This window comes from Ctenocephalides felis, unplaced genomic scaffold, assembly GCF_003426905.1.
Source record: "Ctenocephalides felis isolate EL2017-DRISC unplaced genomic scaffold, ASM342690v1 CF-g0.4_SCAFFOLD_01604, whole genome shotgun sequence".
NCBI classification, from domain to species: domain Eukaryota; kingdom Metazoa; phylum Arthropoda; class Insecta; order Siphonaptera; family Pulicidae; genus Ctenocephalides; species Ctenocephalides felis.
The window spans coordinates 24502741-24524402 of record NW_020537758.1 but is presented as its reverse complement, the minus strand read 5'-3'; the positions used below and the strand labels follow the sequence as shown (position 1 = coordinate 24524402).

Genomic DNA, 21662 nt, shown 5'->3' with positions numbered 1-21662 from the left:
ATCAAATATATTATGATTCAAGCGTTATTTTTTTGCCATTTTGTTTTAGAAGTTGTAAATTAATTAATTATTTTGTTTGGAAATATTTTAAAAAAAGAAGAACGTGCGTGTGGCGTGTTTACTTACAAGTTTATGTTGATTTTAAACTGGAGCATGAATTCACTGCTGCTTAATTTTTCTTTCTTTTCTTTTTTTTTTTAATAAATATAAGTGTGCTGCAGCAGATAGTCATTTTGGGTGCTTGTAGTATGCATTGTTCTTTGATAGTGTAAATATTTTATTGAATGTTTTTATGTGATGGGAGTGGATTCGTTAAATTTAAGTTAGTGTGCCATTAATGAATAATAGACAGAACACTACGAGTTTGAAAACGTTTCTTGATGTAATTTATAAAATACTTGTTTGCTCAAATTTTTCAATGAAATTTATTTAATAGTCGAATTGAAATAAATTCCATATGTTTCACATGTACAGCAATATCATTAATAAATTTTTTTTAAATTTAAAGTGTTTTCTTATTTTTCTAAGTTTTACTTTTTTATATATCTTAAAGGTGTGATTGATACACAAAATATTTAATTCAAATATGCTTTTGAATAAGGATTATATTTGAGTTTAATATTGGTAATCTACCAAAAAAATAATAGACGTATTCATAATTCTTTTCAGGATTATCTAATTATTACTATGGTGTTTAAGTTACAGATTTTATAGCAATTTTGGACTTAATTGGCTTCTGCTATCCAAAAGTCGTACAATTAGATTATTACCTTTAAATTGGGCTCATTTTTGACAATTCTTACTTGTTTCGATTATTGGATGGATTGGTAAGTTTCAAATATTATATTTTTTTTGAGAATTTTTAAAAATTTGCTTAGATATTTTATGTACTATTAAATTTGATGTCTCCAAATGTATTCCATGCAAATGCGTGTCTGAAGGACGTGCGCCACTGCCACTTTTGTTCATTGGCTAAAACGACCTCGGTTTAAATTAATATAAAAAACGTTATTTTGTGCATGTAGAATATTAAGTTAGATTAGATTTTTTAATAGCCACATAATACTTTATTTTAATTATTACTAGTATTATAACTATCCAGAGTATTGTATTAATTAAAGATTATCAGTTGTTAAAGAACAATAATCATCCAACATTGACATAAAAAATAGGTTTTGAAAGATATTTTATTTATTTGGACCTAAAATATTGAAATGAAATTTCAATATTTTTTATATTCATATTTTGATTTTAATTATTTTGACCTAATGAAAACTTGAAATGAAAATTCTCAGTTAATACGATAAGTTGCAAGCGCATAGGTTCTCATAAAATTGCGCTTTCACTATTATGAAATTGTACACATTCACTATAACTGTCTAAAAACAAGTCGATTTATTGCCTAATCAAAATTTAAAATTATTAGGTTTAATGATAAATTTTGTTTGCTAAAAAGTTCTAGTAGAATTTATTACGGTTATTTGCATCTGTCTTCAAGAGCACAGGCTATTATCAGGGTGTTAAAATTCATATTATTTTTAAAAAGTTTACTATGTTCTTTGTGTAGATCTTTTTGAATTTTTTTTTAAATACAGATAAATTTTATTTATCGTCTTTTTATATGCTCCTGGGAAGATATAAAAACTGTATCTATAGTATTATAATACCTCGACAAGAAATATTCTATAGTATTGAGAAATTCGGTTATTATATTTTTATAGTTACATATTTATAAATTTTAACAAAATACCCTGGATATAAAATCATTTTCGCAATAGTTTGTCGAGAAAAATGCGAAATCAAATCACATATAAATTTCTAAAAAATTTAGTATTTAATTTAAAAAAAATCGTAACTGCCGTGCTCTATATTTCAGATTCTATAGAGGTCTTAACGGATTTTGATTTGAATTGCATGTTGATTATTGTACAGATTTACTTAAATAAGATTAGAATATACTGTGGCGAGTCTTTTGGTCGATGATGCTAGTTTACTATAAAATTAATTTTATACAAATATTTCTTTTAATGCAGAAAATGCTGCTCTGTGCACAATGCATATTTATCGGCTGAATGTTTGATTTGTCCGATCTTTAGCGCCGATGCAAGACCTAGGTGGGCGATAATTTTCTTTGGTAGTTCGCCGTCGACAGTTCTGCTATTAACTGCTATTTTCTGTTATTAAGCGACACATTAAAAAATATTAAAGCAAGTTCGGCAAAAGAGATTTTTTTATGAATATGGATGCAAATGCTACTGCTGACCCGGGTCCAAAGAAAATCGATGAATGTGTGAGTTATGATTTTTTTCATTACATTTTTTATAAATTTTAAATATGAACTTATTTAAACATTACTTCTTTAGAAAGTTTAACAATAATAATTTGATTTAAATTCAGTTAAATTTCAAAATTTTAATTGATTTAACGACAAAATTTTACATGGTTTTCTTATTAATAAATAGTCAGTTTTACACAAATAAATATTTCAATTTTTAAATATTTCAATTTCGTTTGTTTTAATCACATTTATAATTCTTATTAGTAACATTGTGTTTGATCGTTTTAAATTTTAATATTTGTAAATTTGTTAAACATTCCAGGAAAATAATATTTTATTAATAAAATTTCAACAGAAATCTTTTTGAAATTTATGTTGAAAAAGGAAGGAATTGAATATAGTTAACAAAAACTGGACAATAAATATTAAATCACGATCAGAGCACAACTAATATTAAGCTCATTCGAGCTTTACAACCGTTAATGATATATTTTATTTTATTTTATTAACTAACAAGTGTTAATACATATAATTATATAAATTATATAATAATTCTAATTTGATTTAAATACATTGACTTTAATTCAATTGCAGCAATAACTCTATATTATTATATAATAGTATAGGAGCCAGCAACGTTTTCAAAACAAGCATTTTAGTCAGGCTGGTTTTTTGGTATGTGGTCCTTGATGCTCTCTCGGTTAGGGTACGGGCCGTCTGGCAGCTGGAAGTGGTTGCGTTAATTAGTGCGCAGCCAATTTGTACAGCGCGATTTCAAAATTTTGAAAGCATTTTAGTCAGACCAATTTTCGTTTTTTTGACTTCGAATAGGTTCACCAGACTCAAATTTTTTGTTGCCAGACATTTTGGGCGCTGCTAAATATGTGCCAGACGCCAATTTATTTATTAATTTTTTTAAAAATTCAAATCATTTTAGTCCGTCTGAAATTTTAGTATTATGTTCGTTAATGGTAAAAACACGTAAAATTAATTTGCCAGACGTTTCTGCGGTTGTTAACCATGTCTGGCAAGCAAAAATGTCTGGCAATATGATACTAGTTTATAGCATTTTAGTCAGTCCAATTTCCATTTTTTGACTTGATATTTGATATGATAACTTGAATAAGTTATCCAGATTCACATTTTTGTTGCCAGACATTTTGGGCGCTGCCAAATATGTGCCAGACGCCAATTTATTCATTAATTTTTTTTTAATTTCAAATCATTTTAGTCCGTCTGTAATTTTAATATTATGTTCATTAAGGGTCAAGAAACATAAAATTAATTTGCCAGACGTTTCTGTGGTTGTTAAGCATGTCTGGCAACGAAAAAAGTTTGGCAATATGATACTAGTAGACAGAGTGAGACAATCGCCAAATACATTGGCACGAATGAAACAAAAAACTATTATACTCGTAAGAGCGCTATACGTTTACTAGGCAGAAAACTATAAGAAAAATCAAGTAACTATATTAGACAGATGTGTTTGTTATAAACTTCTCTGCAAAATTGTGTTTATACCATTTTTCTTTAGAATCACCGTTTCTTACAAATTGCCATCTGGAAAGTTAAAAAATTCATATTTCTCATATTATGCAGCCTTTATAAATACATCATCGAAGGTGAATTATGAGTGAAAAATAAAAATCCATTGATTTGTGTTGGATAGATGAGTTTAATGAGTCTTTTGATATATCACATTGTAGTATTATTGTCCCAGTGTGGGAGGGTCGCATACCTGATTGTTTTGAAGGAATTAATCGAAATAATTATGTATAAATGAATGCGAGGCGTGTTATAACATCCAAAGTGCTTAAACTGTTATCATATTGAATAAATGTGCCAGTTTCTAGTACCAACACATGATAAGGAAGATAAACTGTAGCTACATTACTGTATTATTGTATCATTAAGCCATAAGACGAATAAATCTGTATAATAGACGTTTTTATTCGTCGTTAAAAAAACGATATTCCCAATTATAATCTTGATTTAAGAGACCTAGGTCGAATGACTATCATTATAAATAGTGATACATATTGATCTAAAATGATCTCATTTGAATTTTTGAATTATTAAATACACTTCGATTTTTAAAAAACATTGCTCAATTTACAGCTAAAAGCTGAAAGAAAAAAGAGCGGAGGATGTTTGCTGTACAATATATATTGTATATATACTAGAATTTTAAGATTCTATTCTAGGGGTAGCTTGAACTAGTAAGGTAGCAAAACTAGTATTACCAGTATTAAGTATAGTTATGTGTTACAAATAGTTGCTGCTAAAGCTAAGTACCATGTAAAATGAAGTCATTTGACTCAGTTAACTTTGCGATAAAAAAAAAATTGCGTACTACAAAAATAATGATTATTGTCAGTTCTCATTGCAAAACTTAAAATATATGATATTCTTAGGAAATTGACGATGTTACTTAACCACTGTCGAGTCAAATTTTTGAAAATATTAACAGCAATATTTTAGAATCATTAACATATTTTTTAGAGCTAGAAAAATTAAAAAAATGACTAATATGATGCAATTTTTGTCTTTTCTAATTAGGTCTTTATTTAACTTTATTTTATTTGTTTTATGAAAATGTTATTGAAATTGCACTAACTTTGAATAGTATACGTATTGCGCTCTTAAGAGTTTAATAGTTTTTTGTTTCATTCGTGCCAATGTATTTGGCGATTGTCTCACTCTGTCTACTAGTATCATATTGCCAAACTTTTTTCGTTGCCAGACATGCTTAACAACCACAGAAACGTCTGGCAAATTAATTTTATGTTTCTTGACCCTTAATGAACATAATATTAAAATTACAGACGGACTAAAATGATTTGAAATTAAAAAAAAATTAATGAATAAATTGGCGTCTGGCACATATTTGGCAGCGCCCAAAATGTCTGGCAACAAAAATGTGAATCTGGATAACTTATTCAAGTTATCATATCAAATATCAAGTCAAAAAATGGAAATTGGACTGACTAAAATGCTATAAACTAGTATCATATTGCCAGACATTTTTGCTTGCCAGACATGGTTAACAACCGCAGAAACGTCTGGCAAATTAATTTTACGTGTTTTTACCATTAACGAACATAATACTAAAATTTCAGACGGACTAAAATGATTTGAATTTTTAAAAAAATTAATAAATAAATTGGCGTCTGGCACATATTTGGCAGCGCCCAAAATGTCTGGCAACAAAAATGTGAATCTGGATAACTTATTCAAGTTATCATATCAAATATCAAGTCAAAAAATGGAAATTGGACTGACTAAAATGCTATAAACTAGTATCATATTGCCAGACATTTTTGCTTGCCAGACATGGTTAACAACCGCAGAAACGTCTGGCAAATTAATTTTACGTGTTTTTACCATTAACGAACATAATACTAAAATTTCAGACGGACTAAAATGATTTGAATTTTTAAAAAAATTAATAAATAAATTGGCGTCTGGCACATATTTAGCAGCGCCCAAAATGTCTGGCAACAAAAAATTTGAGTCTGCTGAACCTATTCGAAGTCAAAAAAACGAAAATTGGGCTGACTAAAATGCTTTCAAAATTTTGAAATCGAGCTGTACAAATTGGCTGCGCACTAATTAACGCAACCACTTCCAGCTGCCAGACGGCCCGTACCCTAACCGAGAGAGCACCAAGGACCATATACCAAAAAACCAGCCTGACTAAAATGCTTGCTCGAAAACGTTGCTGGCTCCCGTACTATAAGGTCTATTTTTTTCTCGAATCAACAATTAATAATAATTCACGAATTAAAAATTGTTATTTTTTATCCGAGTATGTTTATTTTTGGGTCAAATTAGTAAATTTTTCTATTATTGAGTAAAAATAAGCGTGCTATGTATAATATATGAAATGAAGATCGTAGATGACCAATTATAAATATTAATTCTGGAAGTTGTTTACAGTAGTAAAGTTTTACTTAAAAAAGTTGTCTTTTATAGAGATTTTGAACGAGAAGTATTTTTGGGTTAAACGTTAAAAATTATAAATTTTGCATTCAGTTTTGACTTGTTTGATTTAATTAATGATAAATAACACATTTTCTTTGTTATTTACATATTACGAAGCTATTAAATAGTAGCACGTGGTAGTGATTTTTTATAGTTACGCACACGCACTTTGTTTATATCGATGCGTTAGTTTATTCGCCATGTGGCATTTATTTATTAATGCATTTTAACTGCATATTTAATTTACCGGAAATTAAACAAGTTCTTAATAATTGTTATTATAACTCTCTTGATATCGTTATGGAAAATAAACTCATTGATTACTGGAATCGATTTACTTTTTATAAACATTTTCATCTAAAGTACGTTCTATTTATTTGTGACATCATTACAACTTAAGTTTGCTACGTCTGTATGATTAATCATAAAATATTGTATTGAAATAAAAACTGGCGAGAAGACTTATTTGACACTCCGTTCTTGTTTTAATTAAATTTGTCTGTACGCAAAATTTATACTCTACTTTTTTCGAATGCATTGTAAACAAAGATTATGTTTAATTAATTTGAAATAATGAAGTTATACAGCACAATAAATTAATCCAAACATTTGATAACGTCTTGTTTGGAGCAATCGTAAATCAAACTAAAATTAAGCATTAAAACTAATTCAATTAATTAATAAAGATTGCGGTGATAAAGGTAATCGAATATGTTTATCCTATACACTTCTTTATAATATTACTCAGCACCATTTCGCGAAATTAATTGATTTAACTATCGATAAAAATTAGGCTAAGATTTTCATGTGAGAGAACACCACTAAAATATATTTATAAATAATTGCATTGCTCAAATAAAAATACACAAGCGTATGTATATGTAATGTATACACACACACACACATATATATATATCTATATATATATATTGTTATTACTATAAAAATAATTTAAACTCTGCCACGAAGTAGTAATTAAATATATCCTTGAGAAATCATAATGTTCACTATCAGTAGTAGAAACAATACTTTACACATTGGAATATATATCGTCGGGAATTGCCCGAAATAATGAAAAGCACACATAATATGATGTTAAGGATACATAAATGATTTTATGTATCTTTAACGTGCATCATAGTATACACTTAATATCATGCACAATCGATAATTTTTATCAAATCAAATTGAGTTTTAATATGTCTAATCTCGTTATTTTATTTCTAATTTGTGTATAGGACTCTTTGGACCTCGATGAATTATTGCCACAGATAGGAGAATTTGGAAAATATCAGAAGCTATTATTATTCTTAATATGCTTGCCCGCCTGTGTACCGTGTGGTTTTTGTGCTTTCAACCAACTGTTTATGGCGGCTACCCCACAACATTGGTGTTATGTACCAGAATTAATGAACTTGGATCAGGAATTAAGACGGAAATTGATTGCTCCGATCGATGTAAGTTTGAAGAGTATTGCAAAAGTTATAAATTATATCCTAATCCTTTCGCTACCAGCGTCGTCTATAGGCGACATCCGCTTGAGAACCGTCTATGGGCCTCTGTGTACGAGTGTCGTCTATGGGCGACATCCAATGTGTCGACTCACTCTGAGTTAAATTATTGAACAGTATAATTTCTTATTGTAATATATAATTTCTTAGAATAGTAAATTTTATTTTTTTATATATTTCATTGATAATGTTTGGAAAATATTTAGGCATATTTTGTACTTGGGAGAATCGCATAAAAGAGTTACTCCTGCGGAAAATAATTTTTTAGCGAAAGGGTTAATCTTGTAAACTTTTTTTATGGAAAACTAAGTTTTTCATACATTGTTTAATGATAATCGATTATTAAACAACTAAAAACTAGAATAATTAAATAATTATATTTTTTTCATACTAATCTCTATTACCAAAATGCCAAAGTTAATTTGACCGTTAATATTGTTTTCATTTTTATCACTACATAGCTGAATGTTGTTTAAGTTCAGTTTGAGTGCGTTAGACTGATGTTATTTACAAAACTTTAATTGTTTTCATTTTTAATTTATTATGGAAACAAATTGCTTTTGCTATTCAGTGTAATAATAACGTTCATACCATTGTGTAATGAGTCACTTTCATGACATGTATAATTTTAAGTATAGATAATAAGTAATTAACTGTGATTATTATTTAATTTGTAAATTGACAAATCTTTTAATTTTTTTTAAATGCTATTTTTTACTTCTACATTACAGATACATTTATATTACATTTATTAACTAAACTTACCGACCTCAAATACTATTATGTGCTCTCAATATTTTTTTTATTCTTAAATATGATAGTTGAAAATGCGAGTTAAATTTAAATTTTGTAATTATATTTATTAGCTTTATTAACTCTCTTGTTTTTAATTATTATTATATAATTTATTAGAAATAAGACATTATTCTTTTTGCGTTGATTCTAAAAAATTGCGTGTCATTGTTTCTTCACGCTATTTAAAGATAATTATATACCGAGAGACAAATTTTAATTTTTATTATTAAACTATAGAATGCACATGGATCACTCAGCAAATGCAAACGTTATGATGTTAATTATACTGAAATTCTGACGAGCAAAGAATTTAGTGATATAAATCCGAATTCCAGTTGGCCAGTGATTAATTGTGACAAAGGCTGGGAGTATGATACAACTCAAGTTGAATCGTCTGTCGTAATAGATGTAAGTTTTGTTCGTATAATTTTTAATTCATATCTGTAAACGATACATATACTTCTAATATTCTTCCTCAGTTTGATTTGGTATGTGATCGTGCCATATACCCAACATTGGGTCTAGTTGCGTTAAATGCTGGTGGACTGGTAGGTGTTTACGCTTTTGGATGGTTAAGTGATCGTTTTGGGAGACGATCAACATATTTTACTTGTTTGGCCACACTTCTTGTTGGTAGTGTATTAACATCTGTTTCTCGAGATTTTAGAACTTGGGCCGCCAGCAGGGCTATCGTTGGACTTACTATTCCCGCTGTTTATCAGATTCCTTTTATTATAGGTATAATTTATTATTTTAGTAATTGATGTATTATCATGTATTTCATGTTTTTAACAATATTTCAGCTTTGGAACTGGTCGGTCCTAAATATCGTGCTTTTGTAACTGTTCTAACGTGCACTTTTTACACTTTCGGAGTTATGATTCTGGCCGGCGTAACTTACTATATACGAGATTGGACAACCATGAGTTTAGCTACATCAGTGCCGTTTATATCATTTTTCTTATATGCATTTTTTCTACCAGAATCTCCTAGATGGTTATTAGCGAATGGAAAGCTCAATGAAGCTTTAACAATTTTACAAACGTTAGCAAGTGTAAATAAACGAACCATCCCAGAAAGTTTTTTAAACCGTTTGCAAAATTTGAATAAACTTCAGGTAAAACAAAAAGAAAAACAGCCAGGAGCTCTTTCTTTGTGCAAAACGCCAAATATGAGATTGAAGACGATACTAATTACTTTAAATTGGTTTGCAAATGAAACTGTATACATTGGATTAAGTTATTATGGACCGCAATTGGGTAGCGATCCTTACGTGAGTTTTCTTCTTGCATCATTAGTTGAAATACCAAGTTACGTGGTTTGCTGGTTTCTTATGGACAAATGGGGAAGAAGATGGCCTTTGTGCCTAGGCATGATTTTGGCAGGAATTTTGTCTTCGATTACAGTTCTACTTCCAGCAGGTTAACTTTTAGTATGTATAATATTAACGATTAAAAACTGAAAGTTATTTGATTTCAGATGCGGTTATTACAACCTTGGTTTTGTACCTTCTTGCAAAATCCGCTATATCTGCATCATTTTTGATTATTTACCCTTTTGCTGGGGAATTGTATCCTACTCAAGTTCGAGGAGTCGGTATAGGAACATCTTCTTACATCGGAGGACTTGGCTTAATAGCAATACCATTCATAACTTACTTAGTAATATTTTTTTAAAAAACATATATTTATATAATGCATAACAGAATTTTACTTGAATTGAATTTGGAAATTTTAGGGTGTGGAAAACCTTATTTTACCTTTGGTAATAATGGGTGCGGTATCTATTTTTGGTGGAATTGCTGGTTTACGTCTTCCTGAAACTTTACATCAAAAATTACCTCAAACTTTAGAAGAAGGAGAAGCATTTGGTTCTGATTGGTCTGTTGCACAATGCACGGAATGCATTCCCAAGCGGTACTCGTATGCCTTCTGTTTTAATTTTCTGAATGATTTTAGTGATTACTCAGTAATAAATTCGTTGATTTTTTTAGGATTAAACCCGTTGAATCTATCAATGACAGTTTGTTTGGCAGCAGAGCAACAGTATCAACTATAGCTGAAGAATATCATAAGCAAATTTCGCATTTATAGCTAAATTTAAGATTGCTTCAATATAGATTAGGTTTTGTTATTATTTAACAGAAACCCTTTAATTAGCTTTAACTATTATACTATTGTTTAATATATTTATGAACTATTGTTATGATATGGCTATTTATGAATACCAATATGAAATATTTTCCTATTGTATATATTGTTGGTGTACTACCTGAAGCAGGTTTATGATAAGCGAGCTCTGCATTTTCTTCAGTTTCCTTCTTTAATTATTAGATTAGAGTTTAATACACACACACACATATATATATACATTATACATATATATATATATATATATATATTTAAGTATATATATATTCACTTGATAATTACTTGTTCACTTTTTTTACACATATGTAGGACTATCTAAATGAAGAATCACATCTTATACTATCATGCACAACTTAGTAGAAGGTTCCATCATGCACTAATATCATATAGGCGAACATAGTTTATGGATTAGGTAACTATAACTACATTATTATTTCTATTTCATTTACACTTCGATTTATATATGCGATCAAATATTTTAAGTATTTTTGGATTGAATTGTCACAAATGTTTTATGTCAGCATCAAGATGCTACAAATACAGATTGTTGAGAATTTTGTTTAGGAATACTACTTTCATATGATATAAAAACAACAAAACATGCGTATGATATTTCTATATCTATATCTATTTTCCCTGTTATTGTGTTTAATATTGTCTTTGTTCAAACTATTACTAATACTTATCTAAAGTTAAACAACAAATCTATTAGTTGCTTTATTATATTGATATCAATTCAGTTAAAACAGCCGGAAAAAATATTTACGTGACCTTTAATTCTTTATTTACGTAAGTAAAGTGAGCTTTACTTCGTGACGAAAAAGTTTATTTAAACAGAAAATCTGATTTGCTACTTTTATATTTAATTAATTTTCAAGCCTCAGGTCATTTGGCGTCGAGGTTTATTGAAAATTTATATTTTAACTATTAACTTTGATGGCAATACTATGTCTGAATTTTTACCTTGCTAATGCTTACTTACTCATTACCTGTTTGGTTTGCCAATTGCTTAGGCATATTTAAATGATGGAATTTGTTTAGTTTTCAAACTTCGAAGAGCAACTTAAGTCATACTAGTGCAAAAATCTTCTGTGTTTTGAGTAGTTTTTCATAGGAAGGAAGGAATTAATAATTAATTACAATATTCCAAAGTTTTTCACATTGCAAAATACCAAAAACTACTGTATTGATTATTATTATCTAGGCTTAATATATGTTATATGTTATAACCACATTCGATACTTTATGAGATCATCATTTTATTTTTTTGAATATTTTACTAATTATGTATTGCGTGGTAACTAATAATCAAAAACATTCGATTAATATTATTTACAAACAGATGTTAATCTCAGACAATTTTATATATTTGTTCACTAGTTGGTACAACAATGGATGGTACGACTAAGGCGACTTTAATCGTACATTTTTGAAAACGTAAAAATACGTATTTGATTGAAAAAATAAAAATTAGTTATTGTTAATCATTAGACAACAAAATAAAATTTCAGTAAATGCCAAAGATTTTGTTATATTTTAATTGCACTAAATATTACAGAATTATTTTGTTAGGTATAGAACTTTAGCAACGGCACCTGATATATTCATAAGCAAAAAGAGCAATTGGTGAAAAGTGAAAAGTAAATAGATTGATTGTGCTAATATTATAAACAAACAAATATTACATCTATTATTAATTGCATGAACAAATAATGATCTCTCAAAACACACTTCTAGTTTTAAAAATTTTAAACGCAATGGTTTGATCTCTTGTCCATTATCTCGTTGGTATGGATATCTTAAAGTTTATCTTTTAATTTATTTAATTAAAAAATAATGAATAAGCTCTTACCTTTGAAATTAAATTCACGCTAATATTTCTAACTATAATTTCTACATTTTTTATTACTCACTTATTCTTTCATGTTTGTTCTCTACTAATTTTGTTCAACTTTTTGTAGCCATTAATTTTTTTATATAAACCAAAAATTGTTTTATGTTATTTATATGAATTTTGCCTGCCTAAATTGACATTTTGTTCGATCTTTTCAGTTAACATGATGTACCTCTTACACCGCTATTTGGGTTCAGCATTTCGAAGGAGAAATTTTGGGTGTATACAATTTGTCGATGAGTTAATTAACAGTTCACCTTCTTCATTAATCATAATGATGAACTTTCATTTGCCAATTTATGGATGTTGGATTGCCTTTGAGGTATGTTGGCCAAAGTTGTTTGATTTTTTAAAATATAGATTTAAGTCTACATGGGTAAAGTAACATCCAACCGTTATGCTAATACATTTATATTCATGCTCACTTAATGGCATTGCATAACAAGGAAGAATGCTGATATTAAAAATGAGAAAATGGGTGGTATTCGACCTGAATGAAACATTGAAAACAAATTCAAAATCACTTTATAAATTTAAATAACGAATTTTGATTTCAAAATATTTTACTTTTTATATTAATAGGCTCTTAAAAATAAACTGATAAACTAAATTAATTATAAAATATCAACAAAAAAGTTTTAAATGAAACACTAATTTTAATATATTATTTGTGTGCATTTAATTATGTTATAATATATTATTCTGTATCACTAGTAATATAATATGCAATCTGTAATATATTATTAAATTTAATAACAACTACATTAATTATATATAAGTATACAACACCAAAATTACAATTAATTAAAGTTTTGTCATGATCTAATATAATAATAATAAAACATACATTTACAGAATTAAATAATCTAAGATATGTATGTATGCATTGTTTTAAACTCAGGCAAGGTAATAATGTCGACATATAATATTTCTTACTCACTAAATACACTCTTCATAATTAATGGTACATTTATTAAAATATATTGGTATAATTGGTAACTCATGGTAATCGAATGGCGAACGATTAAAGCACGTATAAAATTCTTTTGAAAGTACAAACGATTTTATAGATTCATCACTATTTCAAACCTTAGTCATACTATTTCAATCCTAAGTACTCATTAGTTAACTAATATAAATTGACCGTCACATCGCATTGGATTATATGATAAATATAATGTCTTCATATATTTAGCGATTTTCATGAAATACAATCAAATATTTATCACAAGGATTCTACTAAACAAATAAAATCAATTTTAATTACGTATTAAGGGTTCAAATTTAGTGCATTGAATGATAGGAGTTATGAAAATTATGAAATTCTTTCTTCATCCGCATTCACTCGTATATTTTATTTTATACAAGCAAATTTTGAGTTTTACATGATAAGGCCTCGAATGTGAAATTATCAATCTTAAAGCATTATATATAGGCTGGACACAATTTAAGGCGTGTGTATTTAAGATACTGAGAATAAGAGGATTCTTAGATTGATTCATGGTTTATTATATGTTTTAGAATGAAAACATCTATTTATGACATTGGGAGCATAGCGTTTTGAAAACATTTGGGATATAGAAATTTTAGTACATAAACAATATAATTATAAATAAATATTTGAGATCGAAACATATTTTTCTTAAACTTTTAGATAAACAAAATATACATTCACAAATCGCAGCATACGCTCCCATTTTTGTACCCATTCCTAAACAATTTTGTTTAAATTTGGTCTTTAAAACTACCTTATTCGTAAAAAATATTCTGTGGGCAATTGCATATCCATTTTCCAATATTTGTAAATTATATTTGTTCTGATGCTACACAGATTGGACGTCTGAATTAGAGTAAAATTCTTAACTATGATTTACATGGCACGTCATTTAAGTTTATAATCATCATGTGGTTTATGGCATTTTTTTTGACGAATTGTTATTGGAAGTTGCGTCAGGCAAGTTTGAAAATAATAATATCGACGCTCAAGTTTTGGTTACGCTACCACAGAATGTAAAAACCGAAAGTAAATTTTAATTTTTGTAAAAATAATCCAATTCAAATTTGACAAACCAGTCTTACTATCTTATTTCTTACAATCTACATATGTAAATAATCTTATTAAATATCTTTCTTTCATTCTATTACTCCTCCTCAGTCTATTCAGTTCTCATTTCTCAGCTCCACGATAGGTTACTTAAAGGCGACGTTAATGTATTTAGAAATTTGAATTATAAAATATATAAATTATTTTGTTGAAATATTTTTTCAAATCCATATTATTTATTTATGTATATTATATTAATTCATAGGCATGCCTTCCTGCATTACAATATTTTTCTGGCATGTTTTTCTCTGTCGATAGTAAATTATCTATATTTTGAGTTAATACTGGAACGGAAATCACAAGAAATTACATGGGTATAAAAAAATAAGTAAAACTATTCAAGAAAGATGCATTTTGTAACCATATCGAAAAAAAGAACTTTTATTTTATATTTACTTAAACAAAATTTAATTTTGAAGAATTTTATCATTAACTATCTATAAAATAATTTTTTAAATATAATTTGCACCGATTTTTCAATCACAATTTACAATAAGATTTTAATTAATTTCAAATCAATAAAATAATATTATTGCTGGTAACTGGAGATTTATGAACTAACAATAAGTGTTAAACAATATTTTATACAATTTAAACTGTCTAAATTCATAAAAATATTTTTAATTCTTTATTATTTTATATAATCGAAAATAAAAATAGAATTTCTAATTCTGGTAATTCTAGCACTCTGACTAGTGTTTTTATCGCATGTGTTTCATAATTTTATAGTAAAAGTATAGTGATATTTTTATAATATGATCTAACAGATTCAATAAAATGGTAACTTATTGCAAGAAAATTTAATTCATGCTTAAATATACAATGGTAAAATATATTGCTTATTTATCCGTGTGTCTAATATCTGTTACCATTGCATATTAATGCACGCGTGTATGTATATAGATAAAAGATGTTAATCTGTATGATTTCGAAGCCATTTTATATCTCTATATTGGTTTATTTATTCTAAAAATATATATTAAGTTCGCAATCAATAGATCATTTCTATCAAATTTTGTACTTTGTCAAGTCTACTGTAGACTTTATATCAATGTATATATATACATATATATATATATATATATATATATATATATATATATATATTTTTATTATTAAATTCTAAGCTTATAAACGTTAAAATAATTTTTTAGTTTCTCTTTTTGTGCTATGAATATTATATTAAAAAAATAACATTTAACAATCATGATTTGAAAAACAAAGCTATTACAACATACCTTTAAATTATGACACGCACTGAATATAAAATATATGTTTCTAATTACTACTAGGTTTATATGTTGATGATGATATTTCACGTTTTCTATAACATAGTATTATCATTGAGAAGCACAACACCATACAAATAAATTACAATTATAAACAAATGCAATATTTGAAATCAATAAGTACAGCAAAAATAATTGCATTTGATATATAACATAGTGCGCACATTGAGTTTATACATTTAACTACACTTAAAACAATCATAATAAACTGTCTTCCATCGAGGTTGCATTCGTATGCAGAATTACAATTAGAGAGATCGAAATTTTAATGAATTTGATTAATCATGGGCTAAAATGGTAAACTGGCAACGAACATGTTTTCAATGAGAGGCGGTGCTGGAACTAAGTCTTCGAGTTTTAGGTAAAATATTCGCTGAAGACCTTGCACGCTCAGCGACCTCAGCTCGGGAAGTTTGCCTAGTAAGCGGCTGAAGTAATGGGCCTTGCGTTGGGCTTCCGCGTTGTATGTCACGTGGTCACGCAGAGAGCTTATGATTTTCATTTGCAACTGTTCGACTTTTCGCGGCTCTTTCAGACCGTGCCTTTCTGTAAGCAAAACGAATCGATTTTAAAAGTTTGTTTTTTATATATAAACATGATTAAAATTTCATAAATAATTAATGCATCGCTAATGTACGTATATGTTCAAAATGTATAATTTACCTGTAACCAGTGTGAGGGCACATAAGCAGGCGAAAGCTGAGATATCAATTTCCATGGAGTGCAAACTGTCACTGAAGTCTAAAATAGCGTGTAACCAGTCACCGAATGAACGCTGACACTGCTGCTTATCCAGAACCACACCATTGCAAAATATCATTTTAGTATCATGCGCTCGCGTTCGGTACGATAATCGCAATACGAATAATTCTAGTGATGCACTTTGAAACAAAAGCTCTTGATCCTCTGTATTGAGATCTGTAAATCCTGGTAATTTATCGGCAAAATGACGTATGACATCTACAGATGTTGTTAATAAAGCGTAGAACTGTTGTACTTTATCAGCTTCACAAATTGTGGGTTCCACAGGTGCAGGTTCACGATATAAGGAATAATCTAGGCTTGCTAAGTCAGGTGTTGTGTCCACATGTGCTCTTACCAACGCTGTGATCATGGAAACAGGCGGCGATGGAGGCGATTCTTGCGGAGATTTGGGTTTAGATGGTAATCGACCACGTCTTCCTTTTAAAGAATCTGTGCGAACTACTTCTTTGACCATACCTACGGCTAAACATTTTTGGAATCGGCAAAATTGACACCTATTTCGACGCCTTTTATCTACCGGGCAAGCTTTGTCTGCCAGACAAACGTATTTCGAACCTTTTTGGACTGTTCTTTTAAAGAAACCTTTACAACCTTCGCATGTTCGAACACCGTAATGCTGGCAAGCGGCCGTGTCTCCGCATACAGCGCACAGTTGTGATGGACTCTGTGGCGGGCATCCCGGCGAAGAAGATGCGGATGACGATGCGCTCAGGGCTGGTGGTGGTCGCGGTGCAGGACTCTCACTGCTGCTGGTGGACTCAGACCTTTGGAGCGGCAGTGACGCTCGTCTCTGCCTCGCTGTTAAAGCCGTTCCTGCGGGGACTATGGAAATTGGCGGAACAGCACCGGTAGGGAATGTAGGTAATGAATATGAGTTTTGGGGATTAATAGCGTGCGTTTCATATCCCGAATGGGGCGACTGATAATATCCGGGAGTATATTGATGTGCGTGCGGACTCGAATATTCGTAAACTGGCGTTTGCATATGGTGGTGGTGATGGTGATGATGATGATGATATCCAGCTGTCTGTACGTTAAAACAGTCTTCGTCCATCTTAATGTTCAACTGATCTGCAGTCGGCGAATACCTAACAGAATAAGTTTCTTGAAAACTAGGTAATGTTTGAGGTGACGTCGAACCGCTTTGTTGCTGTTGGTCTTGCTGTTGTGGTGGTGCTGTAGCTTGTTGAGGCGGTGGTTGCTGTGGCGGGGGCAGTTGTTGTTGTGTCTGAAAAACCACTTCAGGAAACGATTCTAAATCTTCGTTGAGAACGCTGGATGAAATGTCGCCATACGGTGTTGAAATAAGATCAGCAAAGTTGCTGGTGCCGAAATTTGTCTAAAAAATAATAACAACATTATTAGAAAATGACAAATGAACAAAAGAACAAAATCAAAATTATCGTGGAAATTATTTATTTCATAATAGAGTAAGGAACTAATGAAATTACAAATCAATCATATCAGCGCCATTGAAAGTTATTTCTAAGCAAAATCAATCAATCTTATACACATTTAACGATAAGATAGGAATATTTGAGTCATCACACGCAAGACCACTTTCGAAATAAATTTTAGACAGTTCATCTCATTCAATCGTTTTCACAATCACGATTTCAACTTAAGTGTTAACATGCACAACGATTCACATATATATAAGTTTTGTCATTTTTCTTATCGGTTCGATATATTACAAATTAGTCTATGCGGTTCATGCCGTTGTAGAAGTCGTCTCTGATGGATTTCTACGTGTCTGGTTTGTGTAACAGTTGTACTGTATGCGCTATATTTTCCGCGCATAGTTCAATCGTGGGCGTGTTTCATATTGTAAGTGGAATAGGCGGGAACGTCCATGAGGTTCGTTTCTTGAACACATTTCATGCTTTGCGTGATTCTTGTGTTTTTCAAGCTAATTCCTATTTCATGTACTCGACCAGCATATACGATTTCTTGAACGAAGAATCTGCCGCATGTTACAAGTGCTTTGAATTTTACAGCTGCCGCGAATATATTGCTGATATATATATATATATATATATATATATATTAGGGTGGTCCTTAAAATGGTCATGCGCTCTATCTAAACGTTAATATTAAGAGCTAAAACTTTCAGAGAATTGTTTTTTATCTATTTGGAACCATTTGAGCCCCTGGGAGCAAGGAAATTCGAAAATGACCATTTTAAGGACCACCCTAATATATATATATATATATATATATATATATATATATTTCTGAACCCTATTTTTGCTCGGCTTCAGTCTCTACATATAAATGATCAAAATCATTTATACAGGAGAGATAACATCTTCTAAAGATTAGATATCTATAAATTACCCTTCTGTTTGATAAACATGGTTAACGGTATATACAGGACACCCAGTTTGAATAGTCTTTTGAAGTTGTTTCTATAATTAAATTCAAGACACTTTGAAATATGATGATTTTAATAATGACAAAAAAATCCAATCATTTGCAAAATTTACGAAAATAATCTAATAAAAAATAATCTTTTATAATATTTTAAATAATAAAGCAAAGATTGGTTAACCCGTTTTACCTTATAACATTTTGAAAAAAACAGCCTAACATGCAATATATAATTTGATTTCATTTAATTCAATCGTAAAAGGTGAACCTTACAGAATTTTCGCTAATGGTCGCCTATCAGAGTTTACCATGATTTGTAATTTGCGTAAAAATGCGCACCTAGTGTAATAACCGTTCGTTTGACCATTGATTTTACAATTTTGAGTCATAATTATTGTCCATTGAGAAGCTAATAATATATTCAAACGCTATTCAGGTAATAAAACTTGCACTGCATTGATCTATTATTGCCACACACTGTATTCAGGTAGACCTAAGAGCGTTAAAAGTTGTGTAATCACAAAAGTAGAAAATTATAGTGCTGAGACGCGATTCCATTACAATGGTTCGGAATATTCAGGTGGTTCTTTTTTATCTCGGTGCTAGTTGAGTATTTTTTGCAATCAGGCTGGGTTCAGTCGTGCTTTACTTTGGTATACTACTATTGTTCATTTGTCGTATAGTTTTTGAGAATTGGGGTTAAAACTTTTAATTTTAAACCTATATCTATAAACTATCGTCTTGACAAAACAATACGAGTTAATCAAAGAACAAATTTGGAATATATATTTTTAAAACAAGGATATATAATAACAACCAAGTTACAAAAATTTGAAAATTTATAAGTACTATGTAAAGGGTAGCATATGTGAATGTTTTGAATGTGCAGCGGGCATGATCAAAATTGTCAATTGATGACACAAACACACACACACACACACACACATATATATATATGTATATATAATTATATAATTTGTTCAACTATAAATTAAAATAACCTCTCACCTGTGTTTGCAAAAGTAGCATGCTTGTATTGACCGTTGGGTTGACGTTTTGCGATTCGTTCGAATCCTGCACCACCGGAGGACCCACTGGGACTGGACAGGCACGGGTGCCCGGGCACACCTGATAGGAACCTGCAATCGAAGTAATATATAAAACACAAATTTCAATTTAATTTTTATCATTCGGTTTGTCATTCTACACTTGGAAAATTGTACCATTTTGCATCATGGGATCATATCAGGTATACTAGTATCCACCAAACTAAAACTTTTGATTAAACATAAATTAAGCACTTAACACAACTTACTAAATTTAGATACTAAATTTTATGAAATTTATTTTTAAAATGATTTTTGCAATTTGATTGTATTCTTCGATGCTTTCGTGTCAAAATGAAGACTTCTACAGAAGGAGCTCAGCTTTATATGAGTTGCTAGTTCATACTAAGGTTTTATGATATTAAATATTACAGTAAGGATAACAATAGCTCAGTATGAGCAAAATCCAGTGCCGTGGTTATCTACGATACCATCAAAATCATTTAAAACTTTGCTAGTACTGGGGGTTGAATTCGGCTAGCGCGTGTTAACGGGGCGCAAAAGTGGTTGAACCTACCCTTTGTTGATAATAACACATCAGTGAGATAAATGATAATAAATGAATATGAAAATTCAGTTATTGAATCAGATGTTGTATCATGCTTTCGTACTTCTTTATAAGTTGAAATTCATGTATCCGTTTATATTTAAAATTATAAAATTGTCTTGTTATAAGAATATTAAATTTTTTATTGTTTACATTTTTTAAATATCTTTTTGTTTTAGTTGATCTGCATAGGTTACATATGCATCATTAAATATTTTAGCTTTGCGATTCTTACAAATTTTGCAATGTTTCAGCTGCATTTTAGAAATTTTCGCCGCTACTGGTATATAAATATGCTCATATGTATATAAACCAAGTTATAATAGATAATATTGGAAAATCGAAGACTTTGGAGTTTAAACATCAATATCTTTCAATATGAAATTAAATATCGCATTAAAAAAATCTATTCATAATTTGATTTTGTTGTAACATTATTTTAATATAAATGATTTGTGCGTTATAAATTCACAACTTCTTATATTATAAAAAAAACATTATTTCTCATTTATGCACAACATTATTCAGTTTTTATGGTAATAACTTATCAGAATTACCAGTCGAATAACGGTACTCTATCGACACTAGACGTCCTTGCTTGCTATGGATTTTTTTCATTGAAGGCCGACGATATATAGTAATTTAATTGACTTAATGAAAATTTAATAAATGTTTTATATGCTGTCCTGATCTTCAAAACAGAGACCCGTCGCAAACTGGCTGACCCAAAATTTTTTAGGCTCTGGATACTTATAAGGCGTTTTCATAAAACTCATTGTAAGGAGTTTTCATAAATATATATATATATATATACATATATATATATGTATATATAAATAGGTTTGAGTTTCTCAGCCATAAAAAATTAT

The 21662-nt window shown here is 29.4% G+C and overlaps 2 protein-coding genes across 2 annotated transcripts; one reads left to right on the top strand and one right to left on the bottom strand.

The window, feature by feature from the left end:
• The first annotated feature begins 2146 nt into the window (after positions 1-2146).
• Positions 2147-10661, top strand: LOC113373545 (carcinine transporter). Its single transcript, XM_026613835.1, has 8 exons — positions 2147-2290; positions 7501-7719; positions 8806-8976; positions 9048-9306; positions 9372-9989; positions 10048-10229; positions 10306-10484; positions 10562-10661. The coding sequence occupies exons 1-8, from the start codon at positions 2234-2236 to the stop codon at positions 10659-10661; spliced, it is 1785 nt and encodes a 594-aa protein (XP_026469620.1). The 5' UTR covers positions 2147-2233.
• Positions 10662-16294: 5633 nt separating this feature from the next.
• Positions 16295-20373, bottom strand: LOC113373544 (probable nuclear hormone receptor HR38). The gene is made up of 4 exons (XM_026613834.1): positions 20364-20373; positions 20149-20279; positions 16669-18109; positions 16295-16551 (listed from the first exon to the last, which is right to left on the bottom strand). Exons 1-4 carry the CDS (start codon positions 20371-20373, stop codon positions 16295-16297), a joined length of 1839 nt encoding a protein of 612 aa, XP_026469619.1.
• Between the last annotated feature and the right edge of the window lie 1289 nt (positions 20374-21662).